At 37.8% G+C, this 23,650-nt stretch overlaps 2 protein-coding genes across 3 annotated transcripts in view; both read right to left on the reverse strand.

Annotated features, from left to right (window-relative positions):
* nadka (NAD kinase a) overlaps window positions 1-16,585 on the reverse strand; it is a 21,467-nt gene extending 4,882 nt beyond the window's left edge. Inside the window, exons 1-8 of one of the 2 annotated variants that reach the window (XM_014010390.1) lie at window positions 16,370-16,585; window positions 15,781-15,934; window positions 11,198-11,281; window positions 1,187-1,316; window positions 986-1,094; window positions 819-904; window positions 633-735; window positions 369-511 (exon numbers count right to left, since the gene is read on the reverse strand). In XM_014010390.1, the coding sequence (XP_013865844.1) occupies window positions 369-511; window positions 633-735; window positions 819-904; window positions 986-1,094; window positions 1,187-1,316; window positions 11,198-11,281; window positions 15,781-15,920 (795 nt within the window). In that variant the 5' untranslated portion in view covers window positions 15,921-15,934; window positions 16,370-16,585. Of the gene's footprint in view, window positions 1-368; window positions 512-632; window positions 736-818; window positions 905-985; window positions 1,095-1,186; window positions 1,317-2,953; window positions 3,303-11,197; window positions 11,282-15,780; window positions 15,935-16,369 lie in introns of those variants that run through there. The other variant, XM_014010391.1, reaches the window with a different exon arrangement.
* Window positions 16,586-19,251: 2,666 nt separating this feature from the next.
* Window positions 19,252-23,650, reverse strand: part of LOC106518944 (guanine nucleotide-binding protein G(I)/G(S)/G(T) subunit beta-1) — a gene marked incomplete at its 5' end in the record, with an annotated part of 40,597 nt that continues 36,198 nt past the window's right edge. The window contains 2 exon segments of the mRNA XM_014010394.1: window positions 19,252-21,636; window positions 21,786-21,901. Coding sequence (XP_013865848.1) covers window positions 21,795-21,901 — 107 coding nt within the window. The 3' untranslated portion in view covers window positions 19,252-21,636; window positions 21,786-21,794.

A 23,650-nucleotide genomic window follows, 5' to 3' on the forward strand; every position in this document is an offset into this window, starting at 1 on the left:
AGACACAAATGCATCTACAAGTAAAAGAAATTTTTTTTTAAAACAGTAAAATTTAAATTATTTTCTAAAATAAGTTATTTATAGGAACCAAGCTGGTAAAATAAATACGAAGGTCATTTAAGTTATAAAACATGGAGGTAAAGTTCTTCTTAATTGAATTGGTGCATTTTAAGTGTATTTATTTATTTTTTGGTCCATTTATTAATGTCTGCTTTTATTTCTAATTATGTCAGTTTCGGTCCTCCATACATGATTGCATCATGAGAGTATTTAAACTTAGCTGGACTGAAACCTGAAGCAAGAAGCTGAGAACCAACCAAACATTTAGTTTAATAGTCTCATAGTTATGGCTGAAGACACTCATTTACCTGATACTGCACGGCTTTACGACTCAGTTCATGTTCCCCGTTTGTCAGGATGAACCCCTTTTCGTCCACGGCGTCCTTCTCCTCCCAGGTCTCTTTAAGGACCTGGACCTGCAGGCGGCTCCGCAGGACGATGGCGGCGTTCCCTGCAACACAAGCACAGCATGTGTGAGTTCCTGACACCTGCTTGCGCGTGTCATCATCGGCTCCTGCGAAACGGAGCAAGAATGTGTGCCTGAGGCCGACAGGTTCGAGAACATTCAGTACCTTCGATGATTTGGGTGACTTGAGTCTGGTAGGTGTCGAATTTAAAAGGCGTCAGAAAGCCCAGAGAGCCCAAGTGAAAGGCCATCACTGGTGGAACGCTGTCCTGCAAGCAGAACGAGAGGATTGTTGTTTCAGTCGGAAACTTTATTTTATTTTATTTTTTTGTGAGAACTCCTGGATGAATACCTGAAAGAGTGAAGATGCATACAGCAACGTTCCATCTCCACCAAGACAAATGATGAAGTCCACACGATTAGACAGGTCATCAAAATCTGAAAAACATTAGCAGCAGTGAGATTTTTAACATTCCTGTTGTTTATATTTAAGCGCCGAGTCATCGGGATATTTTATACCTTCTCTGAAAGTGCAAAACTTCTTAGATATGGCTCCAAAGTTCTCGTCTCCCGTAATGGCCGGGTCATCCAGAACTTTCTTCTCGACGTAAACAATCATGTTTTTCACCTGCGGCGACACAAAAGGTGTCACCAGTTGCACTAAAAGGAAGTGAAAGCTGATGTCGAACCGTCTGCAGGTGTCAGGGAGGCAAACTGTACCTCTGTGAGGAAGATGCAGAGCTCTTTGAAAGGCTGGAGCAGGCTGGCGTCTCGGATCTTCTTGATGACAAGGACACTTTTTGGCGGCTTGTTCCATGTCAGTCTCTGACTGGCGGGATCCTGAATGTGCCTGAAAACACACACAGGAAAGAAAACTTTAGGATTTTCACAGGAAATAAACAAATAAAAGGTTTAAGTTAGAGCAAACACTTCTAAACAGCCTGACATAAGAGCTGTTGAGTAACTAAAGATTCATCCTGTTTGATTCCAGCCAATCAGACGCATCAGATTAAAGTCTGATTCACCTCACACGCCGTCTGCAGCTTCTTCCCTCACAACCAAACCTCAAAATGTGAGGACACATCTAAAAAGGTTTCCAAAAAAATAACTTTTATTTATTTAAAATCTCCTGAAACTTCTTGAATAACAAAGTCACGCGGGGTCAGGGCGAATTAAAAGTCATGAAAAGTCTTTTTATATAAATTGACCAATAACCAGATCTAAAGGAGAAACAAGTTAAAACTGGAAAACGGAGCTGCAGGGCTCGAATCTTTCCTGTACAATCAGGGAGTCTGTTTATTTTCATTAGTTACAGACGACTGAGTCTATTTTTAATACAGAAGTTTGTTGCAGTGTTTCTTATGCAATAATGCAGATCTATAGTCTTTGTATATTCACGGTAAAAGAAATGAACATTCAGACTAATACATGTCACAAGTCGGTCATGATAATGAGTTCTTTAGGTTTAAAGAAATAAGTGATGTAACGTGAAACAGGCTTCAGTTTTTTTTTTTACTACACATCTTATAATTTTCACTAATAAAAGCTGACTGAGAAAGTACATAACATTTCTGAAACCAAGTTCATGCAGGTTCAATCACCTGTTCCATCTTGAACAGGCTGAAGATGTTTATCACCTGTGCAGAATGTATTGTTCCAAAAGTGATTCTATTAAGATTAAATGAGAGGATTGAGGAAGTGATGAAAGGAAAGTCTTCATTATTTTAGGTATTTAACTCAGCAGTTGGGTCATGTTGTCGCTTCAGTTTTATGTGTTTAAGCTGGTCATTTAACGCACACTTTAATACAGTTTGTTTAATGCATCGAGTTGTGTTGGAGCAACACCTTTAATAAACCGACCTGAAGTACTTTTACGAGTATTTAAAGGCTTCAAAAAGCTGCTGTTTTTCAACACATTTGTTAATGCAAAGTCTTACTCTGCGACTGCAGCTTGCGCCTAAAAGCAACACAATTACAACACATCCAGTTCCCCATCCACAAAACCACCCGCTGACATCACGCGAGCTCATGTGAAGCCACAGAGGAGTGAGCCCAATCAAGCGTAGAGAAACGGTTTCTGAGAACTCAGACAGGAACAGATGTGTAAAAGTGAGCAGAGCGACCTTCGGCTGCATCAGAGGAAATAAAAAAACAAAAGCTCTGTTAGCGTTTCAGCGGTGATCCTCTGATCTATTCACAACCAGTTCCTGCTCCAGAACCACCTCAAAGCATCCACACCCGGACCACCTGTCTCCTTTCATCCAGCCACCCTGTTCTGTCCATCCAGCCTGAGATAAAAACACTCGCACCAACACATCACCGCAGACTAATTGAAGACTAAGACTTCAGGTGAGATGATCCAAAACAAAAAGATCAAGTCTAAAAGTCAAGTTCAAGAACTCTTGAAAGATCCGGTTCCCAGTTAATGGCTGACCCTTCAAACATGCCTGAGCCCCCCCTTGATAAAGAAACAGAGACGTTTCTCACCATTTCCAGACTTTGTTGTCACTGTGGCTCACTGGAGCGTCCTCCACGACACACTGGTTAAACTTCATGGCTGCCCAGAGAAGATGCTTCTTCACGCCGACTTAGCTGGAGAACGATGCTCTGTCCCGGTCGGTCAATGGTTCTGACTCTACTCTGCCTCTAACAGCTCTCAAATGCTGCACATTTTAAAGCGGCTACAGAAGACTCGTTGTGGTAAAAGTCAAGATGCTGAATGTTTGCAATCAGGCCTCGAGGATCAGCTGGGAAAACCCTGAGAACTGGGCCCGCTGTGGCTATATTTGTCCCTGGGAGGACTTAACACTAAAGCCTCTCGTGCATTCTGCTCCTGAGGTAAAGCTCTCCCTTCTTAAGGTTGTCGACAACTTAGGCCCCGCCCCTCTGCTGAGCTACACTCGCCTGTTTCAGCAAAAGGGCTATCCCTGTTGGACAGGTGTGCCTCTCTCACGCAATACAGTCTCAGCTGCTTTTACATCTGCGCAGTTACTGCAAAGGAAAGGTATTTTTACCTGAATGATCTCATTTGGCCCATTTACGGGGAGGAAACAAACTGGTTTGTGCTGATTAGTCTATTTCTGCTTTATGAGAAAACAGCAGGGTGGACACGAGCTTCCTGTTGCCCGCTTTACTGTAAGGAAATCCTCAGGTATCGAATTTGATTGGACAATAGTTGAGGTGTAAATTAATTAGTGATAGGGCGGTGAGAAATCCAATAAAGCTGCATGATATAAAACATCATAAAATAAGAACAAGGAGCACAGAGGCAGTGTTCTGCAGGGTAGAAATCAAATACGAAGTCTTCAAATGTCACCAAGTTAAACTGTTTTTTAAATACAATGATACATTTGAATAGAAACCCTTTTGATTTGCAAAAAGACGAATTAAAACCTGCTATTTAAATTGAAGGAATTTAAATTTCACCTCGCCATGCAAAAGTTTTAGGCTAAAATGATCTTTGTGGAGAAATGACAGAAGAATGAATTTATTCTTGGTGACAGTTTGAAGCAACTTCCTCACATTGTGTTACGATGAGTGTTAGGATGATGTGCATGACGAACTGTGGTTCAGTTTATCATGTACCGACTGTACCAACACAATTAACAAAAAAAAAAAAAAGAAAAAGAAAAACAGTCAAAATTTAACTCTAAATAAAAAATAAATGCTGTTTTTCTGAGAGGAAATATAAAAATCTCTTCTCACAGCTCTTTTTACTGCTAATTATTAGGGCTGTGTATTGGCAAGAATTTGGCGATACGATACATATCATAACAGAGGGGTCACGATACGATATATCCCGATATATTGCGATACTGTAAGCAAGGCGATATGTTGCGATATATTGTGATTTTTTTGTCCAAAAATTCTATTAAATAAAAACCTCTTACTGAAAAAGAAAGCAAAAAAAAAAGCTAATGTTTACTTACAATGCTAATGCTACGCTTACTCTCTGGCACTCAAGAGGTAGAGGAGCCAAATGGCTGGCTCACTGCTGCCAACTAGTGGTCAGAGGCTGAACTACAACATAAAAATGAAAGGTTGGCAAGAAGGTCGACATTTTAAACCTTCATTAAAAATTGACACAGGGCTTTAGAATATTGATACAGTATTGGGAAATGAAATATCGCGATATTTCAGTGTATCTATATTTTCTTACACCCCTACTAATTATGACCCCCGCACGCGAAGCGTAAGTGGGAGTCATATTGTTTTCGTACTGTTTTTTTTTTCCAGTGATTTTTGGTCAACCGTAGCACAAAAACGGTTGGACCAATCAACATGAAATTTGGCAGGACTGTAGATGAGTCTAAACTACACTGCGCCAACCAACGGTTTGACAATAGACCCCATATTTGAAAAGGGGGCTCCTTTCAAAGAGGGGGTGTCAGGACATGCAAAAATGCTTAGAACTCAGAAACTGTTCAACATAGGAGCTTCAGATTTCTTTTGTTGTTTAGCTCTGATGAAGCTCTATCCATCAGGCCCACCAATCAGTGCCACCCCGCACCCCCCAGACCCCCAGTTAATCTGAAAAAGGGGTATCTGGACCAACAAAAATGGTTATAGCTCAAAAACTATTAAACATAGGAGCTTCAGATTTCTTTTGTTGTTCAGCTCTGATGAGGGGCTGTCCATCAGGTCAACCAATGACCCCCCCCCCCCAAAATAAAAAAATAAATAAATAAAAGGACCCCCACCTAAACCACTACAATTTAGGGATGCACCTAGTAGCAAGACATTTTTTAGTAATAAAGACTTCTCAGTTCTGGTGCATTTGTGCGTGCGGGGGGTCATTTTGTTACCACTATGCGGTATCTAGTTTTAAAAAGGGACAGTTCATTTTATAAGTGAGTCTCTGTATACTTGAGCTTGTCATCTTAAATAAAGTATTCAAAACTAAAGAGACGACGTCCTTAGCAAGTCAATTTGCACACATAGTTCTTTATTTAAGAGACAGTGCAGAGCTGTTTATACTATAGGTGCCAAACACAAGTAAAACTAATTTTTTTGTCTAATTAGTGCTGAAGAATCTGTGTTTTCCCTGCAAGGAAAAATGTTGCACACAGAAATATACGTTGGTTAATTAAAGTCAAGTAGTATATTGTTAAGGCTGATTTTGTAAATTATAAAAATATGAAGTTTTTATGGAGCAGATAAATGACTGCTCTAAATATGTGAGAGAACCACTGAGTTAAAAGAAAACTTAGCGGCACGTCGGGCCTCAGGTGTTTACAGGTTGATGTAGCTTCTTTACAAAAAAAAAGCTCTCAAGTAATTGCCGCATGAAGCAATAGCAGAAAAACAAGGACTGTTGTCATCGACATTACTTGTACCTTCCATAATGACATGACGTGTTTGGGGTTTGGAAAGTCTTAAGTGCAATTATTTTACTTTTGTCTTTGGTGAGCATTGCCCCCAGCAACGAAACGAAATACATGCAAAACGTGCAGAAAAAAAAAACATTTTTGAGACATTTGGTCTTAAAGATAGCCTGGTTTTACAACTTTTAACCCGTTTAGCAGCATTAAAGAAGCCAATCCTTCAAATCGAGTGAAGCAAAAGACAGACTTATGTGAATGGAGGGTGTCACTAGGTCAGTTAGCTCAGGTATTAACTAGACGATGTCATGGGTCTTTCATAACTCGGTGACTAAATGCAACATTTATAGATCCGCGCAGCTCAGTTTGTATGACAATAGGTAAAGTGGACAGGTAACAACCCATGGAGCAAGGTGTGCTGGGGATTGTAAAATATTTAACAAGGCACGGTCATTCTGGGAAGTACATGAAAGAAAAACAATGACAAAGTGTCCTCAAAGTAACAACTCCATCTATTAACCTAAGGTTTGGTGTGATAGTAGCTGGGGCTGATCCCCAACACATATCCCAAACTCTAAGTGATTGCACAAGATTATAGTTTTAACTTTACATTAACTATTGGGAGTCTGCTAACAAAATGTCTCATGAACCATTTGACAGATTTCAATGAAATGTTCAGGAAATAATCACCAGATGCACGGATTACCTATTGGAGCCAATCTAATTCAACCAATCCAATATGGCTACTCGGTCCATTCTACAAATACCGCATGACTTTCATGAGAAAATCATGAGATATTGCATCTTCCCCTCAGTTTAAGAGTCTGGGTGTCATCCTCGACAGTACTCTATCATTTCAGTTCCACATCAATACCATCATCAGGTCAGCATCAATTGTCTACCTCATGCTACTGTTATCCTTGTCCAAAGTCTTGTTACCTCCCATGTTTATTGCAATTTTATTATTTTGGTCTTTCTTACATGGATCCCTGATTTGTTGTAACATTAGACTTTATTTGATAAACATATATTTTAACTGTAAAATAAAGACTGTAAAAATACTGTAGGCTGTTTAGTTTTGTTAAGTTCTAAAAATATATTTTAACACGGATGGAGCCATTTTATTTACTCGCAAACCATTCTGGGCTTACCTGACAGTCGACACCAGCCAAAAGGTAAAGCTGAATATTTTGACCAAGTGTTCCGAAATTGGGCTGAGGCATTGGCAAGTGATCCGCTGTGTTGTTCTGGTTTCTCACACTTTGATAATTGATCATTCTTAGAACTAAACTAATCCTACTCCTTTCTTACTTTTCTTAAGCTTAAAACCTTGTCATATAAGTATGTGCCTGTAAACATCTGGTTTATTAAGATTTCAAACCTAACGTTTATTGTTCTGAGTTGTCATATTTACATAAAGTAGTACGGACGCGTATGTGATTTTTGTGGATGTTTTAACTCATAAAAGCTCTGATTGTTCACAGTAATTTGTATAAAGTAGTTTGTTTTATTCTGTAAATAAATATCATTTATTTTAGAAAACTTGGAACTACTGAGTACGGTAAATTATTGTGTTTTTCTCATATTTACACGGAGAAGTGTTTTTGTTCTTCCCATAGAAAGAACTGGTGATTTCCTCATAACTTTAGTTTTGAGGAGTGTGGAGGCATTTTCCTCTACAATGTTTATCAAATCAAGTCTAATGTTACAACTAATCATGGATCCCTTCAAAGAATCCCTTCATAAATTTTTATCTGGTTCAGAATTAACAGAACCCCCTCCTACAGCCACATCACCCCTATTCATCACAAGCTTCACTTACCGTTCTAACTTCGTGTTGAATTCAAAATTCTTCAGTACACATTTAAAGCTGTTCACAATCTTTATCGGACCTCCATCCTCCTCCCTCAGATCTGCCTCATCTCTCCACCTCCCTGTTCCTGTTGCCCGCCTCACAACCATGAAGAGGCTCTCCAGCTCTGGAACTCACTGCCTCCCCAAATAAGAAACTTGGACTCCTCCTCTTTTTAAAGGCCAGTCTAAAAACCCATTCCTTCAGGACTGTAGATTTTAAACCTTGCAGTTTTGTTCTGTTGCTGCTTTTAATCAGTATTTATATTTGATCGCACGTGATGTTGTTTTAAGGTTTGCCAAAACGACTGCAACTCTGACATGATTTTTGTCTAAAACTCCTGCTCAACACTGAAATTGGAATAACGCACCCAAAATAACTGATTGTGCACATTAGGTGACCACATAGATGCAAACAATAAAGTGTACTTTTCTGTTTCTCTAGTGAGTCAGAGATGACGTGCCGGGTGAACGGCAACGACTTGAACACATGAAACGTTTCACGCAGCTTGGTGATGCAGAGAAATGCGATACGTTATTTGTTAATGTAACAAAAAGGAGCACGATGTTCTACACGCCAACTAAGCTGTAACGTCAGGCTGTGTTCAGCCTCATCAGGTGAGTGGATTTCTTTTATCATTTCATATTCAAATTCAGAGGATGGCTGCACATGCAGAATACATTTAAGTTGATAATTAAATCAGCTGTGATGGAACTCTCTCTGTGCACCAGGCTGAATGCCTTTCTTGTTTGCTTATAATTAGGACTAGCGCCAATATACAAAAATAATGCAAAGTTTGTATAAACATGTTAATTCTCATATTTTATTACCATAAAGGATTGTCCTAATGTATGGACCAGCTAATCCATTTAAAGCCTGTCCATATGTATGACAATTTTACAGGTAGTTTTGACACATTGTAAAAGGAGTGTTCTTCAATCATCCTTGATTAAAAAAATGTGTCATTTATTTTCCATATAATCCATTCTTTATCTCCATTTCAAAGTTCCATTAGGTTCCAGTGTACATCCATTGACACAGTTCATGGATCACACGCTTCACACGTTTCACACGGTCACAAAACTGTTTGCCTCTGTCACTGTCATCACACCTGAGCACTAATGCACCTGGCTTAAACTGGGTGTGGAAACAAGTGACAGGGAGCGTTTTTCCTCCCTCTAGTGCCCACAAGTAGAAATAATACAAACAACATGAAACGGCTCTAACAACTAATATTTGAAAACAACTAATATATACCAGATTAATACCTACTAGAACCGAAGGTTTACAAGAATTTAATAAAAACTGTAGCAATAATGAAGCTTTTATATTTTCTGTACGCTTTACCTTTTTTTTTTTAAAGCAATAAGCAGAGAATAAACATGCAGGGCAGTTGGTTATGTGACATTATTTTTTGGGACATAACATTTTGGGGTTTTTCAGGTTTTTGTTTCAGACTTGAAAGTTACACAAGAGGATGTGAGGACATTTTAGTGAGAAACCTGTGAGTTTAACAGAAATGCTCCGGATACATCAGGTTTTGAATATGGCAACTCTTAAATTGAGAATCTTTTTTTTTTCTATTTGTGAATTTAAACTAAAGAAAGAAAACTATTTTGATCGTAGTATTTCGGCTGTTCCCTCTTCATGGTCATCACCAGGAGTCCTTCTCCTCCATCTCCCTCCAACAACCTTGTGTCCTCTCTAACTGCATCACATATCTCCTCTTTGGCCCGACCCTAGAAACTAGGGCTGCACCAAAAAAATCGTTTTAAATTGGAATCGCTCCATGTGACGTCAGGATGTTTACACATATATACATTGTGTAACCATCCTGACGTCACATGGAGCTGGTTCTGGAAGGAATGCAGGCGCAGAAAGCACCAAAACAAAGAGAAAACTACAAAACTGGAGGAAAGGGAGATTCAACTGACCCCTGTCTTCACTGAATGCAAAGATTTGGGCTCATTTTGTTTTTTTTAAATGAATGAGTCATGAGTTTGACAGGAGCTTCACTGTGTACAAAATTTGCAAAACGAAGATGAATCACTTTAGGAACACGACAAATGGGCTCACATTGAGTTTTGAGTGAAAGAAATAGATTTTGAATCGAATCGAATCGTAAGATAGTAAAAGATTCCCACCCGTTAGAAACCCTGCATCTTTCTAAGCTCATGGTTCCACCTGCTTCCCTCTCACACACACACACACACACACACACACACACAGAGGCTGACTTTATTCCACTTGTTTCAAATGTGGACATTTCTCAGATAATTCAGTCTTAATGTTATTCACCGTACGGTGCTCTCTGAAGGTTTTTAAAAAGGCATGATTGAAGCTATTTTTGGTCATTTAAAACAAAAGTTTGGAACAATGCATAATGTCCCATGTGGCTCTCCTCTCCAGCAAAATGCACGTTCTTATATTAGTTTCTTTTCTTGTTGTTGTTCCGAAAACTATTTTTAAATCATTGGGAAACTTATAGTTTATGTTTGTACACTAACATGTTGTCATGTACTTTTAAGAGTAAAAAAAAAAGGTGCGATTTGAGGTTGCATGTTCACTTGAGGCCTCCGTGTGTTTTCTCTAAAATCCCTTAATTACAGGTTAGATCAGGGCTATTCAACTAAATTGCTTCAGGAGCCACAGTTACTGCAGACCAACAGCTGAGGGGCCGAACATCCAGCAATTAACGTCATTATGTAAATAAACCAAGTATTACAAAGATCTGTTACCTTTGAAATAGTTTGTATTTAATCATGAATACAACATACAGAACCCTATAAAAATAATCCTAATTAAACAATATCAAAACAAAAAGAACACATTCTGCCTCCTATTTAACACAAATAATATTCTGACATCTCTGACTTGTCAACTTTTTTAAACCAATTTTATATTTTTATATTTGACTGCTTGTATTTTTAGCTTTCTTGAGTGTGCACTGAAATGGTTTTTACCAGCTTGTAGCCAAGATTCTGATGTTTCTGTAGACACCAAACATGTCTATGTTTAACTAAAAGAACTAATTAAAGTAGAAAACCAGGGGTTTGGGCTTAAGAGATGAATGAACCAATGGGCGGGCCAAACGTTGGTCTCGGCCCGCGGGCCGCCTGTTGAATAACCCTGGATTAGACTGTAAACTGCTGCACAGTTGCACGTCTCTCTTTAATAGCCTCCTTTACCATTACAGCTTGGACAGGCTCCAAACAGGACAAAGCAGGTAGAGAAAATGAATCCGACGTCCTTCTAAGAATCTAAACACATGTAAGAACAACTACACCGATAAACACACTGCTTATTTGATTTAAAATACTGAGCTTATAACCAGTAATTAGCGACCATCAGATCTTTTAGTGTCATAGCTAAAAAGTGAGGAAACAATAATTAGAGTATTTCTCTCTTTTTGGTCAGACCCAACAAAACCTCAAAGCAACAAAATCCCGTGGCTTTAATGTTTCCAGGTTTGCGGTTAATACCATCCCCACCCACACACACACACACACACACACAAACACTGACTCATGACACAGTATGCGTGTTAAAAATACTCACATTACAGCTTGAGGGTTCTTGAGCATGCATGCTTTCGGGCCAAACGTGGTGACGGGGCTCGGTCCGTGAAGTGACTGAGTCCTCCTGAAGAGAGAAGAAGCAAAACCGTCGTTTTAGACAAAACGAAGCAGCTGGGGATCGGGCGTTTAAAGGTTAAACAACACGAAAGGTGCAACTTTCTTTTGGCTTCCGTCACAAGTTCTGAACAATTCGGAAGAAACGGTTGGCAGTGTTCTCAACTGCTCTGTGACTATTTGGAGAAATAAATTGTACATTATGTCTGAATTTTAAAATTCAAAAAGCAAGGCTGCAAGGCGCTGCGACACCAACGATCAGACTACGAACCAGCAGAGTCACCACGAGACTTTGTGAAAAGCTTTTCACTTTTAGTTCACGATCTGTTGACATTTTCACAAGAAAAACATTTAAAATTTGATGCTCATTGAACTGTGATAAAAACTGCATGAACTTTAACCCTTTAAATGTATTTATTGTGAAGGAGCTGATAGTCGCAGTGAAAAGAAAACCATTTATTTTGATCTGCAGATGAAGCAGGTTTTTTTAAAAGTGGAAAAAAAAAAGGTTTAGTTAAAACCGTTTAAGGGGTGAAAGGTCAACTATAGTGAGATTTCATGGAACAAATGCAGACATCATCCAGACAGCAAATCCTCTTAATCTGATTCAGTGAATTCACACTCTGATGTTCTTAAAGCAACATCACTTAGGATTTTCTAATCAACGCTAACAAATTACTGAGTAATCTTCTTAAAAAAGGACCTAATACAGATAATTATCACCAGCGCTGCAGCTCGACACTTCCTGCCAGAGAAGGAAGAAGAGTAATCTAGATCCTAGTGTTTTTAATAATTACAGACCTGTGTCGAACTTACCTTTTTTAAGCAAAATTTTAGAAAAACTTGTATTTATTCAATTAAATATTTTTTTAAATGACACTGGTATTTTAGAAAAGTATCAATCTGGTTTTAGAACAAATCACAGTACAGAAACAGCCCTACTAAAAATCGTAAACGATTTAAGGTGAAATCTGGATTCACACAAACTTTCAGTCCTTGTGTTATTGGACCTGAGTGCAGCTTTTCATACAGTTGACCATCAAATTCTTTTAAATAGACTAAAACTTTTGGCTGGCCTTTCAGGTACTGTTCTGCAGTGGTACAGCTCCTATCTTTTAGATAGATCTTTTTTAGTAAATATGAATACTTGCTCCTCTCAGGTCCATGAGGCCAACTAGGGTGTCCCCCAAGGGTCTGTCTTAGGTCCCTTACTTTTTAATCTGTATATGCTGCCACTGGGCGGGCTCATCAGGAGTCATGGAATAAGCTTCCACAGTTACGCTGATGACACGCAGCTATATATTCCCATGTCTCGTGATGACCCCCAGCCAATTGCTGTACTTCTTAAATGTATTTCTGAGATAAAGGCATGGATGGCCCAGAACTTAATCAAGACAAAACAGAAGTTTTAATCATTGGACTGGAGGATCAAAATCAAAAGATAATTTCAAAATTACAAGCTGCGTCTTTTCATCCTTCCAAACAAGTCAGACATCTGGGTGTTATTTTTGATTCTGAGCTTAATTTTAGTCCACATATTACACAGACTGTTAAAACAGGATTTTATCATTTGAAAAATATAGCCAGAGTCCTCCCTCTTCTGTCCTTGGCCAATACTGAGATTTTGATACATGCTTTTATTTCTAGTCATTTAGACTATTGTAACGCACTGCTTTCTGGTCTTCCTAAGAAAAACCTGTCTAGTCTGCAGCTGTTGCAAAACTCCGCTGCTCGTGTGCTAACCAAGACCAGAAGGCAGGCTCATATTACACCTGTTTTAAAATCATTGCATTGGCTCCTTGTACATCTTAGAATTGATTTTAAGGTTCTTTTACTGGTTTTTAAATGTCTTAATCATCTTGCACCACCTTATCTGGCTGAATTGTTATTGCCCTATGAACTGCCACGAATCCTAAGATCCTCTGGCACTGGACTATTATCAGTTCAAAGAGTCAGAACACACACATACGGAGAGGCTTCTCTTCAGTACTACGGCCCTCGTCTGTGGAACGGTCTGCCTGAAAATGTGAGGGCTGCAGAGAGTGTTGCAATCTTTAAGAGCAGGCTGAAGACAGATCTTTTTAAATGTATTCGTTGAACTGTATTTTTTCTGATCATTACAATTTTTTAGTGATTGTTTTTATTGTATTGTTGTTATTGTTGTTGCTGTTTTTTTTAAATGGGTTTGTTTATTGTGCATAATTTTGTAGCTTGAGCTGCTTCTAGTATGAAGGGTGCTTTATAAATGAATAAAACTAAAACTACAATTTTAGATTTCTTTTTTTCTTAACAAAAACCAGAAATAAATCAAGACAGACGTTAGGCAATGTTTGTTTTCTAACTTTAAGAAAAGGGAGATCTAAGGATAGGTTTACCAACCTTTTTTTAAAACTCTTTTAGAGTAAAAAGCAATTTGAAATTGGATCCTTGGGAACTTGCAGTCTGCCACACCAAAGACTAAATGACAAACGTTTGTTCCCTTTTTCCTTTAAATAGTCTATAAAAAATAACAATGTTGGGCAAAAACTGACTTTTACAAAACCTTTATGTTTGAGGAAGTTACCTCCCTCGTATCTCTAAAAGGTCACCGTCCTGTTAATTAACCCAAAGTGAGTCACTAAGATTAAACTGAACTATGATTTGAGCTAATATTTTAGATTCTTCGACAAGCATGTCTCTTAATTACTTCCCCCTTGTGTGAGAAACCTTATCAAAGCTGCAGAAACTGAAGATTTACAACATCAGGCTTAAATCTCCTTCATTACTGTAACAGCAGCAGGAACTGAACCCACGCATGCACATTTCTCAAGTGTCCAAAGGTGCTGCAAGGCTGTTTCTAAAGCCCTGCAAACAGCTGAACAGGGAAGTGGTTTGGACAGAGTCTGGTAATTACCTGTCAACGCTGTATTGTTGTTGCTGCATGACAATGAGCAGCTCACCACCTTTAGTAAACGAGTTTCGTGTGCCGCAGGTTCTGGTGACCTGATCCAACCGGACCAGTTGTGGAACAAAGCGCTTCTTTGTGGAGCATTTAACAATGCAGGCAATGTATTTTTTAAAGTGTCTAATTTAAGAAATAAACAGACTAAAAAAAAGATAAGATTAGACTTTTAAAACTGCAAGATTGTCACAAATACATTTTATTATAATGCAACTTAATTTTTTTTTACCACCAAATTATTCTGAGCCAGTAGAAAAATGTTAGTTAAAAGGTGTGTTAACACTGTAACACCTGCTGCCATGAATCATGTAACTGTGTCTATGTGTGTTTGTTAGCAAAATATCCCCTGAACCAGTGGGTGAATTTGAATGAAACTCTCAGACACTAATCCTTAGTTATGCACCTTCAACCGATTAACTTTAGGAAACGACTCAACTCAAAATGGGCGCCACAGGCAACTGATCTCAGAATGAACAAGATGGCTACAGTCTAGTCAGTTTTGTAAATGCGGAGTTCAAGTTTGGCAAGGTGGTAGCTAAAAGCTATCCGAAGTGCATGCTGTGAGTGCTGCACAGTGTGCATGGTTATTGCTTAAAACAGTGCTTCCCAAATTTGGGGAACATCAAGGTGGGGTCCTGAAAAGATTTTCTGAATTATTTACATTTTTTGCCTTAGTTGTTACAAAGGAGTGAGGTTAGTGTATTTAAAATGGATAAATGTAGTATAAAAAAATTGTTACTGTGCCCTTGTTTAGTTGACCTGATACAAATGTTTATCATCCAAAAATATCTGGGGGCACAGGTCTCTGCTACTGTTTTGTACTATTTTGTGGGTCAAAAGCTAAAAGTTTGGGAACTACTACACTTTGGTTCCCAAAGTTGGGCTTGGGACCCAATTATGGGTCATGAAGCACCTTGGATAATCTCCAGAAAACAATTTAAAGGGTAATAAAATAATTGCTGATGTGATATTTTCCCTATAATTATTACAAAAAACACAAAATAAGTGAAAAATAAGTATATTTGTGTATAAGCTGTTTAGATTGTCAAAAAGTCTGTGTTTTTAGGGTTAMTAACYAAGTTCGTGTACTCAGACCAGTAATATTTGGGGTCACAAGTTTTTGCCATGGATATTTTGTGGGTCAGAAGATAAAAAGTTTGGGAACCACTGGCTTAAAACATTAACTGCTGTTGTCAACCCTGTTCGATACCAAAATATTTGAAGAATCATTAATCGGATTTTAACGAAACTCTCAAAGTAATAATTGGATGTACATCTACAGCCAATTTTGGAATTGATTGAAAGATGACCACAAATGCTAATTTATAATAGTCAACACAAACATGGATGTAACTCAGTCAATATTACAAAACACAAGCAAAGATTTGGTGTGGCAGTAGCTGAGAGACATCAGTCCAAGCACTAACAGATTCTGCAAATTATGTAAAAAAAAAGTGATTTATTTTGAAAATTGTGAGACAGGAAGTTAAACTGTTATCCCTACACAAAGAGAAACAGCTGGCCACCCTGATGGGTCTCTGATCTGTAACTGTGTCACAATCTATCACCTGTACTCGGAGTAGGTGGTGGCCGACGACGTGCTCAGGCTGCGGCTCTTCTTGTAGAGCCGACCCAGGCTGCGGCCCGGGACCTCTCCTCCCTCACAGGTGGCGCAGCAGTAAGGAACAGCTTCCGGTCCGCCGTCCATTTCTGGAAGTCAGGCTGGGAAGAAGAAACCCGGCAATTCAATAAAAAAAACATGCTACACTGATGAAAGCTACTTTAAAATAGTGCACAAACCGTAAAAAAAGTGTTTCATTTAATTAATTCAAACATAAAATGATGTCCCTTTACTTCGACAAGAATTATATAGCATTTGCTTAACTCTGTTAAACGACTTTAAAAAGTTTCTCCATGCTAGTGTATTAGTTTTACATATACGTTTATAGTAAATGTAACAGTTTTCAGTAACCTTTCCTTTCCTAGCATATATAATTGGTACATGTCTAAAGTTTGCGACAAGTAGACCGACCGGTAAAGAACTGTAGAATATTCCAGGTGAATTAGCTCAGCTAGTTTTATGTTAGCTAACACTAAGCTGCCGGTTTTAGTCAAGCGAAACACACGGAGCGTGAAAAGATCGACTTCAAACTGTACCTTTATGGCAAAACGTTACGGGGGACGACTGGAGTTAGAAGGGCAGCAGACTGGTGAAGGATTATTTCGCCGGAGAGTTTAAGTTACAACATGTTCTTTCGGCACAGGAGCTGTCAACAGTCAGCCCATGACTTCCTGATCCCGACTGACCAATCAGGTGCTCTGACCGCCGGTGACGTCAGATTGGAAGAGCTGGAGAGCGAAGGTCCAATCCTTTTGAATTCACCGGGCGATAACTCGGGTAGAAGTGTGTTTGGAATCCAGACTCCGCCCACCCGACAACTCGCTTCGTCAGCCGGGTTAAAAATGGTGTGTAGCCAGACAAAAACAGCTGTAGAACCCACCCAAACAAAGACAGGAAACTAAATACTACTACCAATATTAATATTAATAATAATAATAAAATAGGAATAAAATATGGTTAAATAAAATCAGAACATAATAGACTAAATCAAGGGGCTCATTAGATCCCAGTGGGCTAGGAATTAAAATTACATAAAAAAACAAGATAAAAAGTCACTGTAACAAGTAATAAAAATATACTATGACTAAATAAAATATAGAGAATCTAAAGATTTATAATGTGGCATCGAAAAAAGAAAATAAAAAAATTGTTGACCTTTTATTGCCAATTATGAAACACTATTCATACAGGTAAAACAACACATGAACTTTTAGGACACTAAACATAAAGCAGATCTAATTGAAATCTAATCAAACAAATTGAATTTAATTCATACCAAAGTGAAAATCAAATAAATAAATAAACAAACTGAATATCTTACCTGTGGTCAGGTTAGTGAAGCATCCTGTTTTTTAAAACAAAGGCTGTTTCAACTGGATTCTGAAAATTATAGTGTTTTAATACAACTATTTGTTTTTAAGCCTTTGTTTAAAAAAACAGGATGCTTCACTAACCTGACCACAGGTAAGATATTCTGTTTGTTTATTTATTTATTTGATTTTCACTTTGGTATGAATTCAATTTAATTCATACCAAAGTGAAAATGAAACAAATTGTTGTATTAAAACACTGTAATTTTCAGAATCCGGTTGAAACAGCCTCGTTTTGTCCAGCAGAGGGCAGCACAGGACAGAGAGTTAACCGTGAGTGCTTCTCTCAGATAAAACAACTTTTTGTAGATGACTGGCTCTCGTGATTAAAATGTTCAAAAATACATAATTAGCTCCCAAAACCCGCGACTTTGAAAAACCTCTTAACAGTTGAGTCTCTAAAACCACAACTTTTGTTTGTTCTTCAGGATCAAACTGCTGCAGCTCCCCCTCCTTCAGGTGGGATGGATGCTGCTTCTGTCCAACAATCAAACTTGGATTGAGGTCTGGGTTTTAATTGGACCATTCCTTAAACCAGTGTTGAAGGTGGACTTTAGTCTGAGTCTCAAACCTCCGAAAATTTTAAGTTCCTGTCGTGTGTTTTTCCATCCATCCTTCCCAGGCCCTGCTGATAAAAAATAAAAACAACTCCACAGCATAATGCTGCCACCTCCATGCTTCACAGTGGGTTTGGTGTTCTGGTAGATTTGCCTCAGGCAAAGTGTTTTCCTTGACGACCTAAAAGTTCTAGTTTAGCCTTATCTGTCCACAGCAGCTTCTTGTACACATCTGGGGAAAAAAAGTCAGAACGGTCCAGCTTTTCTTCTTTTTTTTTTTTAAATCTCTTGCATTTGAAAGATTTTGCCGCAGAAACATGCAGTCAAAGGAGCTCTCCACGCAGGTGAAACAAGCTCTCCGTAAGCTCAGAAAATAGGAACAAAAAAGAAAAAAAAACTGAGAAATTGAGTGGCAAAATATAGTTTGATGCATCCTGAGAAAGAAAACAAAAAGCACTGTTAGACTCATCAATGCAAAAAGACCTGGAAATTCATGGAAGACCACAGTGGTGGATGACTGCAGAATAATTTCCATCTACCATAAAGAGAAGACTGCATGAAAGTAAATCCAGAGGCTTCACTGCACGGTGCAAGCCACCCATAAGCCTCAAGAATAAAAAGGCTAGATTGGACAAACTTGCAGCTAAAAATAGGCAGGACAATTCTGGAAGAACTGACTGATGAACGATGGAAAGAAAAACATAATGAAGATCCAAATATCACATCATCCGTAAAACATGGCAGACAGGCAGTGTTTATTGATGACAGGACAGAAACAACTGAACTCTGAGGTGTTCAGAGACAAACCGTGGCCTCAAATCAAGCCCAACTGATTAATCAGGGTTTTGTAACACAGATGGACAACGAGCTGAAACATAAAGCCAAAGCAAGGAAGTCGAATATTTTTTACAATTATTTAATTTTGTCATATTACCGTATTTATTCATGTATAATTCGCTCTCGAGTATAATACGATCATTTTTCGAGCTTAAAAGCATTAAAAAACTTATCAATAACCTGTGTATATTACCACCCATTTTATGGATGATTTTTAGGGTTAAATTTCTAGTATTACACATGAATACAGTACTTTTGTTTCAAGGATAAGGGGGTCCTTTTGAGCCCCTGAAATGATGGGATTTTAATGCTTTAGTTCTCACATTTCAATGATTATTTTGTTCAACCCAATGAATTAAAACAGTCTGAAATGTTTTGTTCAAAACTCATTGTGATAAAGTACAGAACCAAAATTAGGAAAACAGGGTCTCTGTTCATATGGACCTATCTGTGAAAAAAAAAAAAAAGAGCAGAGATTATTTCGACATGTTTTTTGAAGTCTTTGCTTAAGATGAAGTCAACAAACATCAGTTCCATAAATTCTAGGGTGCAGTTTAAGTCCGTCTCAACACAAAAGCAGAGTTTTAAATGATTTGTACAGATACACGCAGACAACAAGGAGCAACTTCATGTACAGACGAGCCAGGCTGATTCAACAGTGGATAAGAAATTGTTTATTTGACTTAAACATAATTACAAGGAAACCAAACAGTCTGCAACATTCTAGCTTCAGTGGGAATCGCTCTAAGTGAATCACACTCAACACAGTAGGTCATCTCAAACTGCTTTTTATTACATCTTAAATAACAGTACATTTTAATATAGTTTCTATCTTGCATCCAGCTTTCGGTTGTACACTGACTGACTTTTAAAATTAAATACAAAAGGTGAAAAGGGAACAGTGGAGGCAGGGGGTGAGGGGAGGGGGAGGGGGGGTTGCAGAGCTCTACAGTTATTCGATGGAGAAAGAGAAAAGGAAAAAAGGAATTTAATTAATTTTTAATATTTTTTATTTTTTTTGCCAACTCCAGGCCTAACGCACAATTACAGCACATTTTCTTTGTACAGAATGTTGCAGAGAAATAACAAAATGGGGGGAAAAAAGAAGAAAAAAGTTACTACTGCTTAAAAAGAAAGAGCGTATTTGTTTACAAGGGAACAACAGAAAAATTCTGCCATTCAGATGCTGCAAGATTTATTCATTTTTTAAAAACTTTCTCTAGTAAAGAAGAAGAAAAAAAGAAAAACCTGTTATAAAATGTTTCTGTAAATGGAATTTTGTTTGCTACAGAAGGAATGAAAATTTATTTGTTCCATTTGAACGGCTTATATGTTGAGGCGGATGAATGTATGCGCGCGTGTACAATTTAAGCATTTTAACGTTACTTCTAAAATTTGTGAATTCCTCCCAAATGTGGACCGAGTAACCTTTAATGTTGCAGGGTTTTGCTTCTCGAGTGCATAGCTTTGACATTTCAGTTGAATCCTGTATGCACAGAGTAGCCAAAATCAAAAAGGAAAAAAAAAAGGTAGAAAGAAAAATATAAATACCATTGTATTGATATATCCAACAGGTTATTTTCTTAAAGTAAAACATCAAAAGGACTTAGTTCCATATGCACCTTTTAAGCAATTCTACAGCATGCGATTCTAAGAGATAACCCACCCATGGCAGACAACCAAAATCTTTTTTTTTTATTATTTTTAACTTAAAAAGTTTCAATATCATTATTTTCAAACATTGATTTATACAACATGTCATTCACAGAGTAGTAACTGCATTTCCAAGCACGGAATGGGCACCTCTGTTAAAAGAAAACGTCCGGATTGCAACCAGGCTAAAGTGGAAGTAGTCCCTACTCAACCGAATCACATCTCCGGCTCCACGGGCAACAGAAACCAGGGAAAAAAAATAAAAAAAGACTAGAAGACTGGGAACAAAAAAAAAAAAAGGAAAAATAAAACGATAATAAAAAAGGGGGGGGCAGGGTGGATTATGACCCGATGGGTTAATCTTCATTTAATTATTCTACACTGTTACCAGACAGAAAGGTGTAAGAATGGTTAAAATGTGTTTTTTTTCTCTTTCGTTTTAAAAACGAGCATTCATTTTCATAAACAGCATGTGCTTGGTTAGTTAACTTTTTTTTTCTTTAGACAATATCCTATATATGCAAAGTTTAATTTTGTGCAAACAAAGATCTTGTGGACTACACTGGAAAAAAGAAAAACAGTAAAGTATCATGGAGCTAAATATACAGAAGGGCCAGATGTGGCTCGAGGACTCCCTGTTGAAGCTGAATTCTCTCACTTTGTTCTCTGGTGGGATAAAGCTGGACTTAAAAAAAAAAAAAAAAAAAAAGAAAAATAAAAAGGTCACGATCTGGAGATTTGATTTATTTTTTCTACCAAAAAACAATTCTCTAAAACGTGTAAAGACTAGAAAACAAAACAAAGCTTTGATCCTCATTATAAGCATTAACTGACAGTTAACTGATCTATCTCTCGTCAACAAAGTATCATCATGAAAACAGAGAAAAAAAACAAAACAAAAATAAACATGGTCAAAAAGCTATTAAGAGTTAGATCACTGTCGTGTAATAACCTTCACTCAGACCTGTGCATAATGAGGACGCAGGACACATTTGTAATGAAGCAGTGGTAGGGTGGGGACATGGTTTTTTTTTAGTTATTTTTCCACTAATTACAATCCCAGACCACTGTAGGAGGAATGCACATTTTTTCCCCTCCGGTCCACTTTGAAACCACTAAATTCCTTAAACTTTTTTTTCTCGGTTTTGTCCTTTTTGTTTGAGCTGAATGAGTAGCAAACAGTTGTGCTCTTTTAAAATGAGAAAGAGACAGGAGGAGAGAATTTTTGCCCTTGATAGTTTTTTTTTTGTTGTTGTTGTTGTTTTGGAGAGGGTGTGTGTTTGGAGTCAGTATCATGGTGTTTCTCAAAAAGATTGGATATGCAATAAAATTGAACATTGTGATGTTGGAATGGTCTTGCACTCAACTTTGGAGTCTGGATGCCATCTAGAAAAGAACAACAAGACAAACATAAAAAAAAAGACGTTTAGTTTCACTTTGCTTCCGGTGTTGCACTTTCATGTCCGACACCCAGAGGGCAGCAAACACAAATTCTAGATGAGGATCTATGAAGCTGGTGTGATGCCACAACTTACCTTCAAATTCTAGTTCCAGATCTTGAGGAAGCTGTCCCAGGACCCTGTTGCCACTGCCATGCCGTCGTCGGTCACACCCAAGCAGCTCACTCGGTTATCGTGACCGGCCAGGACACCTAAAGGCAGAGAGGAGACGATATCAAACCCGGTGCTTTTTAAGCAAACGTGCTCGATTTAAAAAAGCAGAATCTTTAAATCAGAAGCAGCAGCTGTCACCTAAACATTTCAAATGTGAGCCTATGAACTTTCATCACCTGTGCTCATAGATGTTTGTACAGGTGACAGTTCTGATTCCATTACAATCAAAACTATACATATTGAATAACGTCATATATAAGCAGTGTGTCTTTTAGGCTCTGAGCAAAACTATGGAGCAACAGTGAAGCTTGGGGTTGACTGAACTTATATTTAGTAGAAAACCTAAGTGATGTGAAGAAACAACTTCTTTTAGACCTCCAAAACAGAATACATTGAAGGCAGTTATGAATAGTGTAGCGTTCACATTCTACAAAATAAAGTAAATAATTACTGCGCTTTTTGAGCACCTTTTTAATTTACCACACAAGGTTCTCTGGGTGGTACAAACTATGAGTGTTCATTTCTAAAGTAAAATGCCACTTAAAACTGTCGGCTCTCTGTCACCGAGTCCTGAAAGAATGTTATGAATGAGGAAGAAACAGGAGAAAGGTTGTAGGATCGCATTTTTCACTAAACTGCAAATTACAAGAGTTTCGTTTTTACACTGAATACAACAAGTGAAAATGACTTCTTCGACATTCAGATGCTCTGAAGTTAATGAGCTTCAGGGAATAAAACATGTCAGTGAATTAGCACAAATGAGATTGTTTTTTTTAAAATTAGAACAGCTATGTAATGATGAGATGTGCTGTTTTTAATCCCTAACTTTAAAGATGTCAGTATTTAACACATTTATGTTGTCACAGGGTCTTAAGACCTGGATCAGGGGTGACACTCTTTCAAATGTCTTTTATTAATATTTACACACCAAAAGACTTGAAATGAAGATGGTTTTTGTGACATAAATCTGATATCAGATGGGCTAAAGGTTGAACCTTATTTAAACCAATTATCAAGTCTACAGCATGAATAAGTCAAACAGCACCGACTCTGATCAGACGTCATATTTGCGTATACGATTTTTAAATTATGAACACTGACAAACAGAAGAGCACACAGAATATTTTATGAGAAACATGGTATCAGAATTTAAGACTTTTACTCAATAAAAGCATAAATTAAGCACATAATGTTGTGGTTTTGTTCAGGGAAAGGTTCTTGTGATCAGAGGAGATCAAGCTCAGCTTTAAAACTAACAGGACTAACAGGACATCTGTTGGATTTGTTTGATTTGAACGCTCCCGAAACTTAAGCTCAATAATAATAAAAGCTGTGTAATGACAACACCATATTCTTGTCAGAGTTTACCCCCTGGCTAAACACAAATTCAAAACCTAAGTGAAGTTCTGACATTGGTACCTTTAAAAGATAACGGTTTAATTATTATTATTATTATTATTATTTGGTTTTCTGGATTAGCTTACTGCTTTGTCTGGAAGTTCTAACAAGTACATGACCTATCAACTACTAGACGTTTAGGAGAGGCGTGTGTAAAACTTTATGACAAGAGTCCAAAGGAGAACAAACACGTCTTTGTTTGGTGACACGCCACTAAACAAACTGTGTACAGTGTAAAAACATTAACTTCACCATACACTTCTTTTTTATTTACAGTAATATTAGCAACTGATGCAAAAAACAAAAAACAAAACAAAAAACAAAACAAACATCAAATCCTCAACAGGATGTTTCTGCACACGGTTAATTTGAAACCACTGTATGTTTCC

Source organism: Austrofundulus limnaeus, unplaced genomic scaffold, assembly GCF_001266775.1.
Source record: "Austrofundulus limnaeus strain Quisiro unplaced genomic scaffold, Austrofundulus_limnaeus-1.0 Scaffold68, whole genome shotgun sequence".
NCBI classification, from domain to species: Eukaryota; Metazoa; Chordata; class Actinopteri; order Cyprinodontiformes; family Rivulidae; genus Austrofundulus; species Austrofundulus limnaeus.